Source organism: Pseudophryne corroboree, assembly GCF_028390025.1.
Source record: "Pseudophryne corroboree isolate aPseCor3 chromosome 3 unlocalized genomic scaffold, aPseCor3.hap2 SUPER_3_unloc_10, whole genome shotgun sequence".
NCBI lineage: Eukaryota > Metazoa > Chordata > Amphibia > Anura > Myobatrachidae > Pseudophryne > Pseudophryne corroboree.
In genome coordinates, this window is record NW_026967494.1 from 2,121,908 (window position 1) to 2,136,260 (window position 14,353).

General features: G+C 47.3%; 1 protein-coding gene across 1 annotated transcript in view; it reads left to right on the top strand.

Annotated features, from left to right (window-relative positions):
* LOC134983220 (gastrula zinc finger protein XlCGF57.1-like) overlaps positions 1-1,471 on the top strand; it is a 37,426-nt gene extending 35,955 nt beyond the window's left edge. The window contains exon 3 of the mRNA XM_063948958.1: positions 1-1,471. This exon is cut by the window's left edge and continues 279 nt beyond it. Within this exon, the coding sequence (XP_063805028.1) occupies positions 1-1,391 (1,391 nt within the window). The 3' untranslated portion in view covers positions 1,392-1,471.
* Positions 1,472-14,353: the final 12,882 nt, after the last annotated feature.

A 14,353-nucleotide genomic window follows, 5' to 3' on the forward strand; every position in this document is an offset into this window, starting at 1 on the left:
AGCCAGCTAAGGCAGGTGAGAGGCCATTTCCATGTTCTGAGTGTGGGAAATGTTTTACACAAAAATCAGGTCTTGTTACACATCAGAGAAGACACACAGGTGATAGGCCATTTCCATGCTCTGAGTGTGGGAAATGTTTTATCTGGAAATCAGAACTTGTTAAACATCAGCGAAGTCACACAGGTGAGAATCCATTTCCATGTTCTGAGTGTGGGAAATGTTTTTCATACAAATCACATCTTGTTATACATCAGAGAAGGCACACAGGTGAGAGGCCATTTTCTTGCTCTGAGTGCGGGAAATGTTTTACCTGGAAATCACAACTTGTTACACATCAGCGAAGTCACACAGGGGAGAATCTATTTCCATGTTCTGAGTGTGGGAGATGTTTTACAATCAAATCATGTCTTGTAAATCATAAGAGAATACATACTGGTGAGAAACCATATTCCTGTTCTGAGTGTGGGAAATGGTTTACATACAAAACTACTCTTGATGCACATAAGAGAAGTCACACAGGTACATCACCATTTCCATGTTCTGAGTGTGGGAAATATTTTGCACAGAAATCACAACTTGCTAGACATCAGAGAAGTCACACAGGTGAGAGGCCATTTCCATGTTCTGACTGTGGAAAATGTTTTGCACGGAAATCACACCTTGTTACACATCAGCAAAGTCACACAGGTCAGAAGCTATTTCCATGTCCTGAGTGTGGGAAATGGTTTGCACAGAAATCAGGTCTTGTTAAACATCAGAGAAGTCACACAGGTGAGAAGCCATTTCCATGTCCTGAGTGTGGGAAATGTTTTGCACGGAAATCAGATCTTGTTATACATAACAGAAGTCACACAGGGGAGAATCCAATTTCTTGCTCTGGGTGTGGGAAATTGTTTGCACAGAAAACAGATCTTGTTAAACATCAGAGAAGTCACACAGGTGAGAAGCCTTTTTCTTGCTCTGAGTGCGCAAAATGTTATACTCGGAAATCATATCTTATTATACATATGAGAAGTCACACAGGTGAGAGGCCGTTTCCATGTTCTGAGTGTGAGAAATGTTTTGCACACAAATCAGATCTTGTTATACATAACAGAAGTCACACAGGGGAGTATCCAATTTCTTGCTCTGAGTGTGGGAAATGTTTTAAACGGAAATCAGAACTTGTTATACATCAGAGAAGTCACACAGGTGAGAAGCCATTTCCATGTTCTGAGTGTGAGAAATGTTTTGCACTCAAATCAACTCTTGTTAGACATCAGCAAAGTCACACAGGTGAGAAGCCATTTTCTTGCTCTGAGTGTGGGAAATGTTTTGCACACAAATCACATCTTGTTAGACATCACAAAAGTCACACAGGTGAGAGGCCATTTCTTTACTCTGAGAAATAAATCAGCTCTTGTTGCACACAATAGACCACTCAGGTGAGGAGCCATTTTAATCTTCTGGAGTATAGTTATTGCCATGCATTGTTCTTCAAGGTTCTTATCCTATCTCCTATGCTTTTTGCAATATACATGCTACTGCAGGGTGAAATAATCAGATGCCATGTCCTCATCTACCACTGCTATGCAGATGACCTGTCTCTTGCTCCGGGTAACCCAGTACCAATCCTAAATGGTTGTGTAGCTGAGCTCCAGGTGTGGGTGATGCCAGTTGGCTGTGATTCAGTCCTGGTGAAACATGTCCTTCTGATAGAAGCTCACCAACAAAGGGCAGGGCTACAGCTTAACTTTGTTACCAACCAGACTTATGCTTGTTTGCTCAGAGTTACAAAATGCTGATCATGTGCGGAATATTGGTGTCCTGGAAGGCGGAGTGACACTTAGACATCACGTATCAGCCACAATCAGATCCTCATCTGAGGAACATAGCCAGAATCCAGCACTTATTTCCCTCAGAATATCTACCTACAGTCATACATGCACTTGTATCATCACACATAGACTACTGCAATGTGCTCTACCTGGGTCTCCCAGCAATAGAATTGCACCGCTTGTAGCTTGTACAGAATGCAGCAGCCAGGCTGTTACCTAACCAGCCGGTTCCTGCCACATAACACCCATTCTCTGCTCCCTTCACCGGCTGCCTGTAAGATGGTGACTCTGTGCCTAATTGAGATTGGATTGCAGTGTGCGATCCAAATGGAATTATTGAGGAAAAAGTTACGGGCTCATCCTGCGCATGCACCTGCATTTTCTGCCGAGGGGCCGCAGAAAATGCGATTGCCTGTCAGGCAGACGCAGTCATGGGTGGGCGGGCAATGCTCCATTTCCAGGAAGGAGACTGATCCGTGTGGCGCGAACGAAGGGCAGAGGCAGACAAACAGGCATGATCACGGTGGCTGTGTGACATCACATGCAGCCACCATGATTGAGAAGAATGCGGCAGGCCTCCTGAAGGTGCAGCTATGATGCGGCAGCAGGAGGCTTCACTAACTTCTACGATAAAGCAGAAATTGTGAGGCAATCGCATTTTCTGCTTCATCAGGTGTGAGGCGGCGGTCAGCATGCTAGGTGGCCTTGCCCTGTGATGGGCGGCCCCCAGCGCGCTAGGTAAAGGATTGCTAATTTTGCTGATTAGCAGCATCTGCAATCCTTACTGAATTAGGCCCGCTATTAAATAATCTTACTGACTCTCCCAGCCTTGCATGACCATGGTACCAGAAGCAGCTTCTGCCTCCGTACTGCCCTTGTTTCTTCCATCTGTTGATGAAGGACTGTTAGCAGTACCATAAATTCCCAAGCAGTGCTTAGATGTTGGGGAGACAGGGTGGGTGGCAGCAGTGCAGTAGCGGGGGATGCTGGAGGCAGTGTCTAAGTGGTAATATTGTCCCCAAGCAGCGCTGAGGAGGGAGACAGGGCAGGGGGTAGTAGTGGGAGCTGCTGGAGGCAATGTCTATGTGGGTAAACGTCCCCGAGCAGTGCTGAGGTGTCAGAGCGGGGAGATACGGGGTGGATGGCAGTAGTGGGGGGAGATGGCGGTGGCAGTATGTGGTTAAACAAGATGGGTAACAGTAGTGGGGGGAGGAGGTGGCAGTAGTGGTGGGGAGACAGGGCGGGTGGCAGTAGTGGGTGGAGACAGGGTGTGTGGTCACAGTGCAGTACCAGGGGCTGCTGGAGGCAGTAAAGAGGTGTATATGTTCCACACAGAACCAGTTGATAATTAGATAATGATTATGCTTCCTTATTTCTAATTAATCCCTTGTATGTGTTACTGTTATTTGCTGTGTCAGCCTTTATGTGTGTTCTGTGTAATAATCCTGAAAGTAGTGCTGCTACCGATCTCATATCATTTGTAGTAACTTGGAAAAGATGAGATATGAGGTGCACTCTGGAAGCTTATAGGGGGGTAATCAGAGATGAATGCAGATGTGACATCACGCAGCCCCCGCAGGAAACTTATCCTGCCCCGCCCGCATTTACCCCTCAGGGATGCGGCCACAATGTGTGTGTCTGCGTGGCCGCTGCGCATGTGCATTTTGCCACCACCGGGTAAAATCTGTGTATTAAAGATGTGAAATAAAGTCGTTTACAAGCAAAAGATTTCCGGTGCAATTTTGGCTATGTCCGATTTTGACAGCTCATTTGAATAGTGGGATGATATTACGGGGGGGAAGGGGGGGGGGTCTCTCTGTGTAATTAAATAGTTTTATAATTTTTGGTTTTAAATAAATTATGTCTGTTCAAATGTTCTGTTGTTTTTACTTTGTGATAAACTGTTTTTAAAATAAACCGATGGACAATAAGTCAGTTGCGCAGTTTCCTCAATGTTACGCTACGTGTAGCGCCAGTTAGCGTACCTTTTGAGCGTTGTGACGCTCTCGTAACACCTTGGTGAATATATATGGCTACAGCAATATAACACACTTAGACCTTAGTAGAGTGTTGGAAGTGTCCCTGACGCTTCGCCAGATTAACAAAATAACTTAGTCGAGACAGAGGGGTAAGTTTGGATTAAAGGTCCAACCCAATAACCATATACACTGCTCAAATAACACATCCTAGATCTGAACGAATAAAATATTCTTATTAAATACTTTGTTCTTTACACAGCTGAATGTGTTGACAACAAAATCACAAAAATTATCAATGGAAATCATATTTATTAACCCATGGAGGTCTGGATTTGGAGTCACACTCAAAATTAAAGTGGAAAAACACACTACAGGCTGATCCAACTTTGATGTAATGTTCTTAAAACAAGTCAAAATGAGTCTCAGTCGTGTGTGTGGCCTCCACGTGCCTGTATGACCTCCCTATAACCCACACAATTGGCTCAGCTGGTGCAGCTCATCCAGGATGGCACATCAATGTGAGCTGTGGCAAGAAGGTTTGCTGTGTCTGTCAGCGTAGTGTCCAGAGCATGGAGGCGCTTCCAGGAGACAGGCCAGTACATCAGGAGACGTGGAGGAGGCCGTAGGAGGGCAACAACCCAGCAGCAGGACCGCTACCTCCGCCTTTGTGCAAGGAGGAACAGGAGGAGCACTGCCAGAGCCCTGCAAAATGACCTCCAGCAAGCCACAAATGTGCATGTGTCTACTCAAACAATTAGAAACAGATTCCATGAGGGTGGTATGAGGGCCCGACGTCCACAGGTGGGTGTTGTGGTTACAGCCCAACACCGTGCAGGACGTTTGGCATTTGCCAGAGAACACCAAGATTGGCAAATTTGCCACTGGGCCCTGTGCTCTTCACAGATGAAAGCAGGTTCTCACTGACCACATGTGACAGAGTCTGGAGACGCCAAGGAGAACGTTCTGCTGCCTGCAGCATCCTCCAGCATGACTGGTTTGGCCGTGGGTGGTGTGGGGTGGCATTTCTTTGGAGGGCCGCACAGCCCTCCATGTGCTCACCAGAGGTAGCCTGACTGCCATTAGGTACCAAGATGAGATCCTCAGACCCCTTGTGAGACCATATGCTGGTGAGGTTGGCCCTGGGTTCCTCCTAATGCAAGGCAATGGTAGACCTCATGTGGCTGGAGTGTGTTAGCAGTTCTTGCAAGACAAAGGCATTGATGCTATGGACTGGCCCGCCCATTCCCCAGACCTGAATCCAATTGAACACATCTGGGACATCATGTCTCGCTCCATCCACCAACACCACGATGCACCACAGACTGTCCAGGAGTGGCGGATGCTTTAGTCCAGGTCTGGGAGGAGATCCCTCAGGAGACCATCTGCCACCTCATCAGGAGCATGTCCAGGCGTTGTAGGGTGGTCATACAGGCACGTGGAGGCCACACACACTACTGAGCCTCATTTTGACTTGTTTTAAGGACATTACATCAAAGTTGGATCAGCCTGTAGTGTGTTTTTCCACTTTAATTTTGAGTGTGACTCCAGATCCAGACCTCCATGGGTTAATAAATTCGATTTCCACTGATAATTTCTCTTACATCCTAGAGGATGCTGGGGACTCTGTAAGGACCATGGGGATAGACAGGCTCCGCAGGAGACATGGGCACTTTAAGATAGACTTTAGGATTTGGGTGTGCACTGGCTCCTCCCTCTATGCCCCTCCTCCAGACCTCAGTTGATTACTGTGCCCAGAGGAGACTGGGTGCTTTTCAGAGAGCTCTCCTGAGTTTTCTGACAGAAAGTATTTTGTTAGGTTTTTTATTTTCAGGGATCCTGCTGGCAACAGACTCCCTGCATCGAGGGACTCAGGGGAGATAAGCAGCCCTACTTCTGTGACTTGAAAGGCTCTGCTTCTTAGGCTACTGGACACCATTAGCTCCAGAGGGATCGGTGCGCAGGTCTTCCTCACCGTCCGTCCCGGAGCCGCGCCGCCGTCCTCCTCACAGAGCCTGAAGGTAGAAGCCACGTGAGTATGAGAAGTTAGAAGACATCAGAGGCAGCAGAAGACTTCACTGTTCTTCACTGAGGTAACGCACAGCAGTGTAGCTGTGCGCCATTGCTCCCATTCACCTCACATACTTTGTCACTGTAAGGTTGCAGGGCGCAGGGGGGGGGGGCGCCCAGGGCAGCAAATTAACCTCTCCTGGCAAAAGATGGGTATATACAGCTGGCCACTGTATATACCTACGAACCCCCGCCAAAGTTTTGTATTCTAGAGTGGGACAGAAGCCCGCCGCCTAGGGGGCGGGGCTTCTCCCTCAGCACTCACCAGCGCCAGTTTTTTCTCCACAGCACCACTGAGAGGAAGCTTCCCAGACTCTCCCCTGCTTAGATCACGGTGACAAGAGGGTTTTAAAGTAGAGGGGGGTGCACATAATTGGCGCATTGAGTATAAAAGCGCTATCTTGGTAAACATACATATTGTGTTTTTGTCCTGGGTTATTACAGCGCTGGGTGTATGCTGGCATACTCTCTCTCTGTCTCTCCTAAGGGCCTTGTGGGGGAACTGTCCTCAGATAAGAGGGTTCCCTGAGTGTGTGGTGTGTCGGTACGTGTGTCGACATGTCTGAGGTAGAAGACTTTTTGAGGGAGGAGGAAGAGCAAATGAATGTGGTGTCGCTGCCGACGGCGCCGACACCTGACTGGATGGATATGTGGAATGTTTTAATGGGCAATGTAAATTTATTGCACAAAAGATTGGATAAAGCTGAAGCTAGGGAACAGTCAGGGAGTCAACCCATGCCTGTACCTATGTCGCAGGGACCTTCGGGGTCCCAAAAGCACCCACTATCCCAAATAGTTGACACGGATACCGACACGGATTCTGACTCCAGTGTAGAATATGATGATGCAAAATTACAGCCAAAGGTGGCTAAAAGTATTCGATATATGATTATTGCAATAAAAGATGTTTTGCATATCACAGAGGAACCCCCTGTCCCTGACACGTGGGTACACATGTATAAAGGAAAGAAGCCTGAGGTCACCTTTCCATCCTCACATGAGCTGAACGAGTTATGTGAAAAAGCTTGGGAATCTCCAGATAAGGAACTGCAGATTATCTAAAAAAGGATTCTTATGGCGCATCCTTTCACGCCAACGGACAGGATACGGTGGGAATCATCCCCTAGGGTGGATAAAGCTTTGACACGCTTGTCCAAAAAGGTATCGCTGCCTTCCCAAGATACGGCTACCCTCAGGGATCCTGCGGATCGCAAGCAGGAGGTTACCCTGAAGTCCATTTATACACATTCGGGTACCTTACTCAGACCGGCTATTGCGTCGGCTTGGGTGTGTAGCGCTGTAGCAGCGTGGACAGATACCTTATCAGCGGATATTGATACCCTGGATAAGGATACCATTCTATTGACCCTAGGACATATAACAGATGCTGTCTTATATATGAAAGATGCTCAAAGAGACATTGGTCTATTGGGTACTAGAATCAACGCTATGTCGATCTCTGCTAGACGAGTCCTTTAGACTCGGCAATGGACAGGTGATGCCGACTCAAAAAGGCATATGGAGGTTATACCTTACAGGGGTGAGGAATTGTTTGGGGAAGGTCTCTCGGACCTGGTCTCCACTGCTACGGCAGGTAAATCTAATTTCTCTGACGTCCTAGTGGATGCTGGGGACTCCGTAAGGACCATGGGGAATAGCGGCTCCACAGGAGACTGGGCACAAATAGAAAGCTTTAGGACTACCTGGTGTGCACTGGCTCCTCCCCCTATGACCCTCCTCCAAGCCTCAGTTAGATTTTTGTGCCCGGCCGAGCTGGGTGCAATCTAGGGGGCTCTCCTGAGCTTCTTAGAAAGAAAGTTAGATTTAGGTTTTTTATTTTCAGTGAGACCTGCTGGCAACAGGCTCACTGCTACGAGGGACTAAGGGGAGAAGAAGCGAACCTGCCTGCTTGCAGCCAGCTTGGGCTTCTTAGGCTACTGGACACCATTAGCTCCAGAGGCCCAGCCTCGGAGTCCGGTCCCAGAGCCGCGCCGCCGGCCCCCTTACAGAGCCAGAAGCAAGAAGAGGTCCAGAAAATCGGCGGCAGAAGACATCAGTCTTCATCAAGGTAGCACACAGCACTGCAGCTGTGCGCCATTGCTCCTCATGCACACCTCACACTGCGGTCACTGATGGGTGCATGGCGCTGGGGGGAGCGCCCTGAGCAGCAATATTAACACCTTGGCTGGCAAAAATACATCATATATAGCCCCCAGGGCTATATGGGTGTATATTAACCCCTGCCAGATTTTCCATAAAAGTGGGAGAAAAGTCAGCCGAAAAGGGGGCGGAGCTATCTGCTTCAGCACACTGGCGCCATTTTCCCTCACAGCTCCGCTGGAAGGACGTCTCCCTGACTCTCCCCTGCAGTCCTGCACTACAGAAAAGGGTAAAAAAGAGAGGGGGGGGGCACTATTTAGGCGCAGTACTCATTATATCAGCAGCTATAGGGGAAAACACTTTATATAGTGATATCCCTGTCTATATATAGCGCTCTGGTGTGTGCTGGCATACTCTCCCTCTGTCTCTCCAAAGGGCTAGGTGGGGTCCTGTCCTCTATCAGAGCATTCCCGGTGTGTGTGCTGTGTGTCGGTACGGCTGTGTCGACATGTATGAAGAGGAAAATGATGTGGAGGCGGAGCAATTGCCTGTAGTTGTGATGTCACCCCCTACGGGGTCGACACCTGAGTGGATGGGCTTATGGAAGGAATTACGTGAAAGTGTCAACTCTTTACATGAGAAGTTTGATGACATGGGACAGCCGGCTTCTCAGCTTGTGCCTGTCCAGGCGTCTCAAAGGCCATCAGGGGCTCTAAAACGCCCGCTACCTCAGATGGCAGATACAGACGTTGACACGGATAACGACTCCAGTGTCGACGACGAGGAGACAAATGTAACTTCCAGTAGGGCCACACGTTACATGATTGAGGCGATGAAAAATGTTTTACACATTTCTGATAATACCCCAGGTACCACTAAAAAGGGTATTATGTTTGGTGAGAAAAAACTACCGGTAGTTTTTCCTGCATCTGAGGAATTAAATGAAGTGTGTGATGAAGCGTGGGTTTCTCCTGATAAGAAACTGATAATTCCTAAGAGATTATTGTCAGCGTACCCTTTCCCGCCAGAGGATAGGGCACGTTGGAAAACACCCCCTAGGGTGGATAAGGCGCTCACACGCTTGTCCAAGAAGGTGGCACTACCGTCTCCGGATACGGCCGCCCTTAAGGAACCTGCTGACAGAAAGCAGGAGACTATACTAAAGTGTATATACACACACACTGGTGTTATACAGACTCCCTGACATAAAATATTGATACCCTAGATAGGGACAGTATATTACTGACTTTAGAGCATTTAAAAGATGCATTTCTATACATGCGTGATGCACAGAGGGATATTTGCCGGCTGGCATCAAGAGTAAGTGCTATGTCCATTTCCGCCAGGAGAGGGTTATGGACTCGGCAGTGGTCAGGTGATGCCGATTCTAAAAGGCATATGGAAGTATTGCCTTATAAAGGGGAGGAGTTATTTGGGGTAGGTCTGTCGGACCTGGTTTCCACGGCAACTGCTGGGAAATCAACGTTTTTACCCCAGGTTACCTCTCAGCAAAAGAAGACACCATATTATCATACGCAGTCCTTTCGGCCCCATAAGGGCAAGCGGGCGAAAGGCTCCTCTTTTCTGCCACGTGGCAAAGGGAGAGGAAAAAAGCTGCAGCTAACAGCCAGTTCCCAGGAACAGAAGTCCTCCCCCGCTTCCGCCAAGTCCTCAGCATGACGCTGGGGCTTTACTAGCGGACTCAGGTACGGGTGGGGCCCGTCTCAAGAATTTCAGCACACAGTGGGCTCGCTCACAGGTAGATCCCTGGATCCTTCAGGTAGTATCCCAGGGGTATTTTTTGGGTGGGAGTTTGTTAGTGTGGGTCACTAGTGGACCTACCACTAAAAGAGGCTTAGTGTGTGGCGCACTCTTTTGAAATGATTATTGTATATTAAAATATTTCAGACTTTTATTTCCATATCTAAAAAATTATTGGCATCTCGAGCAGGAGTTCTATCCTATCTGATGGCCTGAAAAGTGCAAAAAGGAAGTTTTTTAATTTATTTTCTTTTTCTATGTCAGTGTAAGATTCATATTATCTGCCTATGGAATTAGATCATTAAACTGATACCAATTATCAATAAATTAATTGTTCAGGCAGAACAAGAGAGAAAAAAATGTGATTAAGTAAGCATTACGAAATATTAATAAAAATGAGTCAGTGCTAATTTAGCTACTGCTGAGCTCTCTTGAGAGGCTGTGAATAGCGCGCCCTTCAATAGAGGGAAAAATGAATGTATATCCCTATCCGATTAGCCCGTAACGGTTACCCAAGAAAAATATTACTTGTACAAATACCAATCAAAGAAAATCCAAGTAACAAATCGAGAAAGCACGATGATTTACATGAGTGTTTTTGTAACATATATGCACTCTTTACATCAGTCTACTGTTCAGGACTGGGGTAATAGTGTTAATGTCATTTGATACAATTTATTCATTCACCATTCTGCAACAGTGTATAGTAAATGAAACAAATCGTACTGGAGACCAGGTAATAGTTGCACTGTCTCAAGTATACTTGTCTGGAGAAAGGACAGAAAAGAACTATGGCACAAGTGAGAATTAAACATTCATATTATATCCTGTTCTAATAATTAATTGTTAGTCCTTTCTCTTCAGGAAGAAAGGAAAAAAGATTGTTTGCACCATTATTCAAATTCATTTAAAGACTGAAAAAATATCTGCTAAGTATAAGAGATTTAAACAATGTTGTAATTCATTGAGATCTTTCTCTGGATCTTAATTGAGGCTAATTGTCGGCACAGGGGAGGCTAATTATCGGCACAGGGGTGCACTATCAATTTGTAAGTGCTCATAATAATTACACTCATGGGAGATAAATATATTAATTAGAAACACTATATCCTGATGTTATTCACCTAATGTTTCCAAATAAATCATATATAATCATTTACGGTAAGTATATTATTATCATTTCATTACCAGGGTACAGACACAAAGATGAAAAAAGAGTCCCAGGTGTGTGGAAACAGATTCCCTTTCTGCTTTTCTCCCATGTGCCGTTTTGGGCAGTGAATGGGAACAATGAGAGTGGGGAAGAGCCGTCCACCTGGGGCTGAAGGGAAAGAACAGTGCGGGCTGCTTCTACTGTCCACGCTTAGTGTCCCCCACCCCTGTTACTTGGGAGCATTGCAGGGGGGCCAAGATACCATGCAATGGATGAGAGGGCAGCCCTGAGTATCTGATCAGCGTTTGCCCGGAGTATAGTAAACACCCTTGTCACGTTCACCACTTCTAATGCTACTGCAAATAGGATCTCTCCGCTTAGCAGTCTCAATGAGAGATGGGTGCCAGGTCAGGTGATAGTGTATCAGTGTCCCGCTGTTCTATGAGTGTTGCAGGAGCTGGACATCAGATCAGGATCTCCCCATGTCTGGTGTGTCATGTGCGCCCATGTGTAGTATTCATCAAAGGTAGAAGTTCCCAGTGTCCTATTGCCGCTACGGGTAACGTCTCTCTTTGGAGCTCGGCGGGGAAAAGGACGCCGGGTCGGGTGATTCCCGTACCGCCGTGTCAGGTGTACGCCCGTGTCCCGCTATTCAGTGAATAACGTCTCTCTTTGGAGCTCGGCGGGGAAAAGGACGCCGGGTCGGGTGATTCCCGTACCGCCGTGTCAGGTGTACGTCCGTGTCCCGCTATTCAGTGGATGACGTACGTTTCACAAAAAAGCTTGATCACATCTGTGAAATAAAAGTTTGAAATATTTTAATATACAATAATCATTTCAAAAGAGTGCGCCACACACTAAACCTCTTTTAGTGTTAGGTCCACTAGTGACCCACACTAACAAACTCCCCCTAAGAATTCCTCAAACAGACATGATGGTGTCACGCCTAAACAAAAAGCTTCCGAGGTACTGTGTTCAGAAGTCTTCAGGCTGATTACAAACCGATGGGAAAGGCCACAGGTGGACATGATGGCGTCCCGCCTCAACAAAAAGCTAGAAAACTATTGCGCCAGGTCAAGGGACCTGCAGGCGATAGCGGTGGACGCTCTAGTGACACCGTGGGTGTACCGGTTGGTTTATGTGTTCCCTCCTCTTCCTCTCATACCAAGGGTGCTGAGGATAATAAGGAGAAGAGTAAGAACTATACTCATTGTTCTGGATTGGCCAAGAAGAGCTTGGTACCCAGAACTTCAAGAAATGATCTCAGAGGACCCATGGCCTCTGCCGCTCAGACAAGACCTGCTGCTGCAGGGGCCCTGTCTTTTCCAAGACTTACCGCGGCTGCGTTTGACGGCATGGCGGTTAAACACCGGATCCTGAAGGAAAAGGGCATTCCGGAGGAAGTAATTCCTACGCTGATCAAAGCCAGGAATGACGTGACCGCGAAACATTATCACCGCATATGGCGAAAATATGTGGCTTGGTGTGAGGCCAGAAAGGCCCCAACGGAGGAATTTCAACTGGGTCGATTCCTGCACTTCCTACAGTCAGGGGTGAATATGGGCCTCAAATTGGGGTCCATTAAGGTCCAGATTTCGGCTCTGTCGATTTTCTTCCAAAAAGAACTTTTGTTAAAAGAGTGCTGCATATTTAGCCTCCTTTTGTGCCTCCAGTGGCACCTTGGGATCTCAACGTGGTGTTGGATTTCCTTAAATCGCATTGGTTTGAGCCACTTCAAACCGTGGCGTTAAAATATCTCACGTGGAAAGTGGTCATGCTATTGGCCCTGGCTTTGGCCAGGCGTGTGTCAGAGTTGGAGGCTTTGTCATGTAAAATCCCTTATCTGATTTTCCATATGGATAGGGCGGAATTGAGGACTCGTCCCCAATTCCTGCCTAAGGTGGTTTCAGCGTTTCATTTGAACCAACCTATTGTGGTGCCTGCGGCTACTCGGGACTTGGAGGATTCCAAGTTGCTGGATGTAGTCAGGGCCCTGAAAATTTATGTATCCAGAACGGCTGGAGTCAGGAAAACTGACTCGCTGTTTATCCTCTACGCACCCAACAAGATGGGGGCTCCTGCTTCAAAGCAGACTATTGCTCGCTGGATCTGTAGCACGATTCAGCTTGCACATTCTGCGGCTGGACTGCCGCATCCTAGATCAGTAAAAGCCCATTCCACGAGGAAGGTGGGCTCTTCTTGGACGGCTGCCCGAGGGGTCTCGGCTTTACAACTTTGCCGAGCTGCTACTTGGTCGGGGTCAAACACAGTTGCAAGATTTTACAAGTTTGACACCCTTTCTGAGGAGGACCTGGAGTTCGCTCATTCGGTGCTGCAGAGTCATCCGCACTCTACCGCCGGTTTGGGAGCTTTGGTATAATCCCCATGGTCCTTACGGAGTCCCCAGCATCCACTTAGGACGTCAGAGAAAATAATATTTTACTCACCGGTAAATCTATTTCTCGAAATCCGTAGTGGATGCTGGGCGCCCATCCCAAGTGCGGTTTGTCTGCAATACTTGTACATAGTTATTTTTAATAAAAGGGTTATTGTGAGAGCCATCTGTTAAGAGGCTCCGTTATTGTCATACTGTTAACTGGGTATAATATCACGAGTTATACGGTGTGATTGGTGTGGCTGGTATGAGTCTTACCCGGGATTCAAAATCCTTCCCTATTGTGTCAGCTCTTCCGGGCACAGTATCCTAACTGAGGTCTGGAGGAGGGTCATAGAGGGAGGAGCCAGTGCACACCAGGTAGTCCTAAAGCTTTCTTTAGTTGTGCCCAGTCTCCTGCAGAGCCGCTATTCCCCATGGTCCTTACGGAGTCCCAGCATCCACTACGGACTACGAGAAATAGATTTACAGGTGAATAAAATCTTATTTTTATTTGTTTATTGTTCCTTATATATTTCTTGTATATTGATTGTCCCCCTCTTTTTGATTTTCTGAAGGAAACAGGGAGTTAGCACTAATTAAAGAATGGGGGTGGCTGAGATTGGGAATCTCACTCAGTGCATGTCGTGCATGATGTATGCGCACCTGGCACAACAGTCCGAGTGCAGGTACATCTGTGCGAGATGTGAGCGTACGGACGCCCTGGAAGCCCAGGTAACTGATCTAGAGCGGACGGTTACGCGACTAAGGAGCATTCACAATCTCAAGCAAAGTTTAGCTAGAACAGTGGAGGAGTTGCAGAGGGGATCATTGGTAGATGAGGAAGATCAGGTAGCTGGGTCATGGTTAGAAGGAAGAAGAGGGGGAGGGGAAGACGGGACATCTCTGATCCACCAAACCCCAATAAATTTGCCCAATTTGATGAAGGTTCTGAGGATGGCAGTGAGGAAATGATGGAACCGGAGGAAAAAAGATAGGTATCTAGTCAGATTGTGGTGGTAGGCGATTCTATTATCAGGCCGACAGGGCAATCTGCTACCGGGACCATGATCGCCGTAGTCTGTTGTCTTCCGGGTGCTCG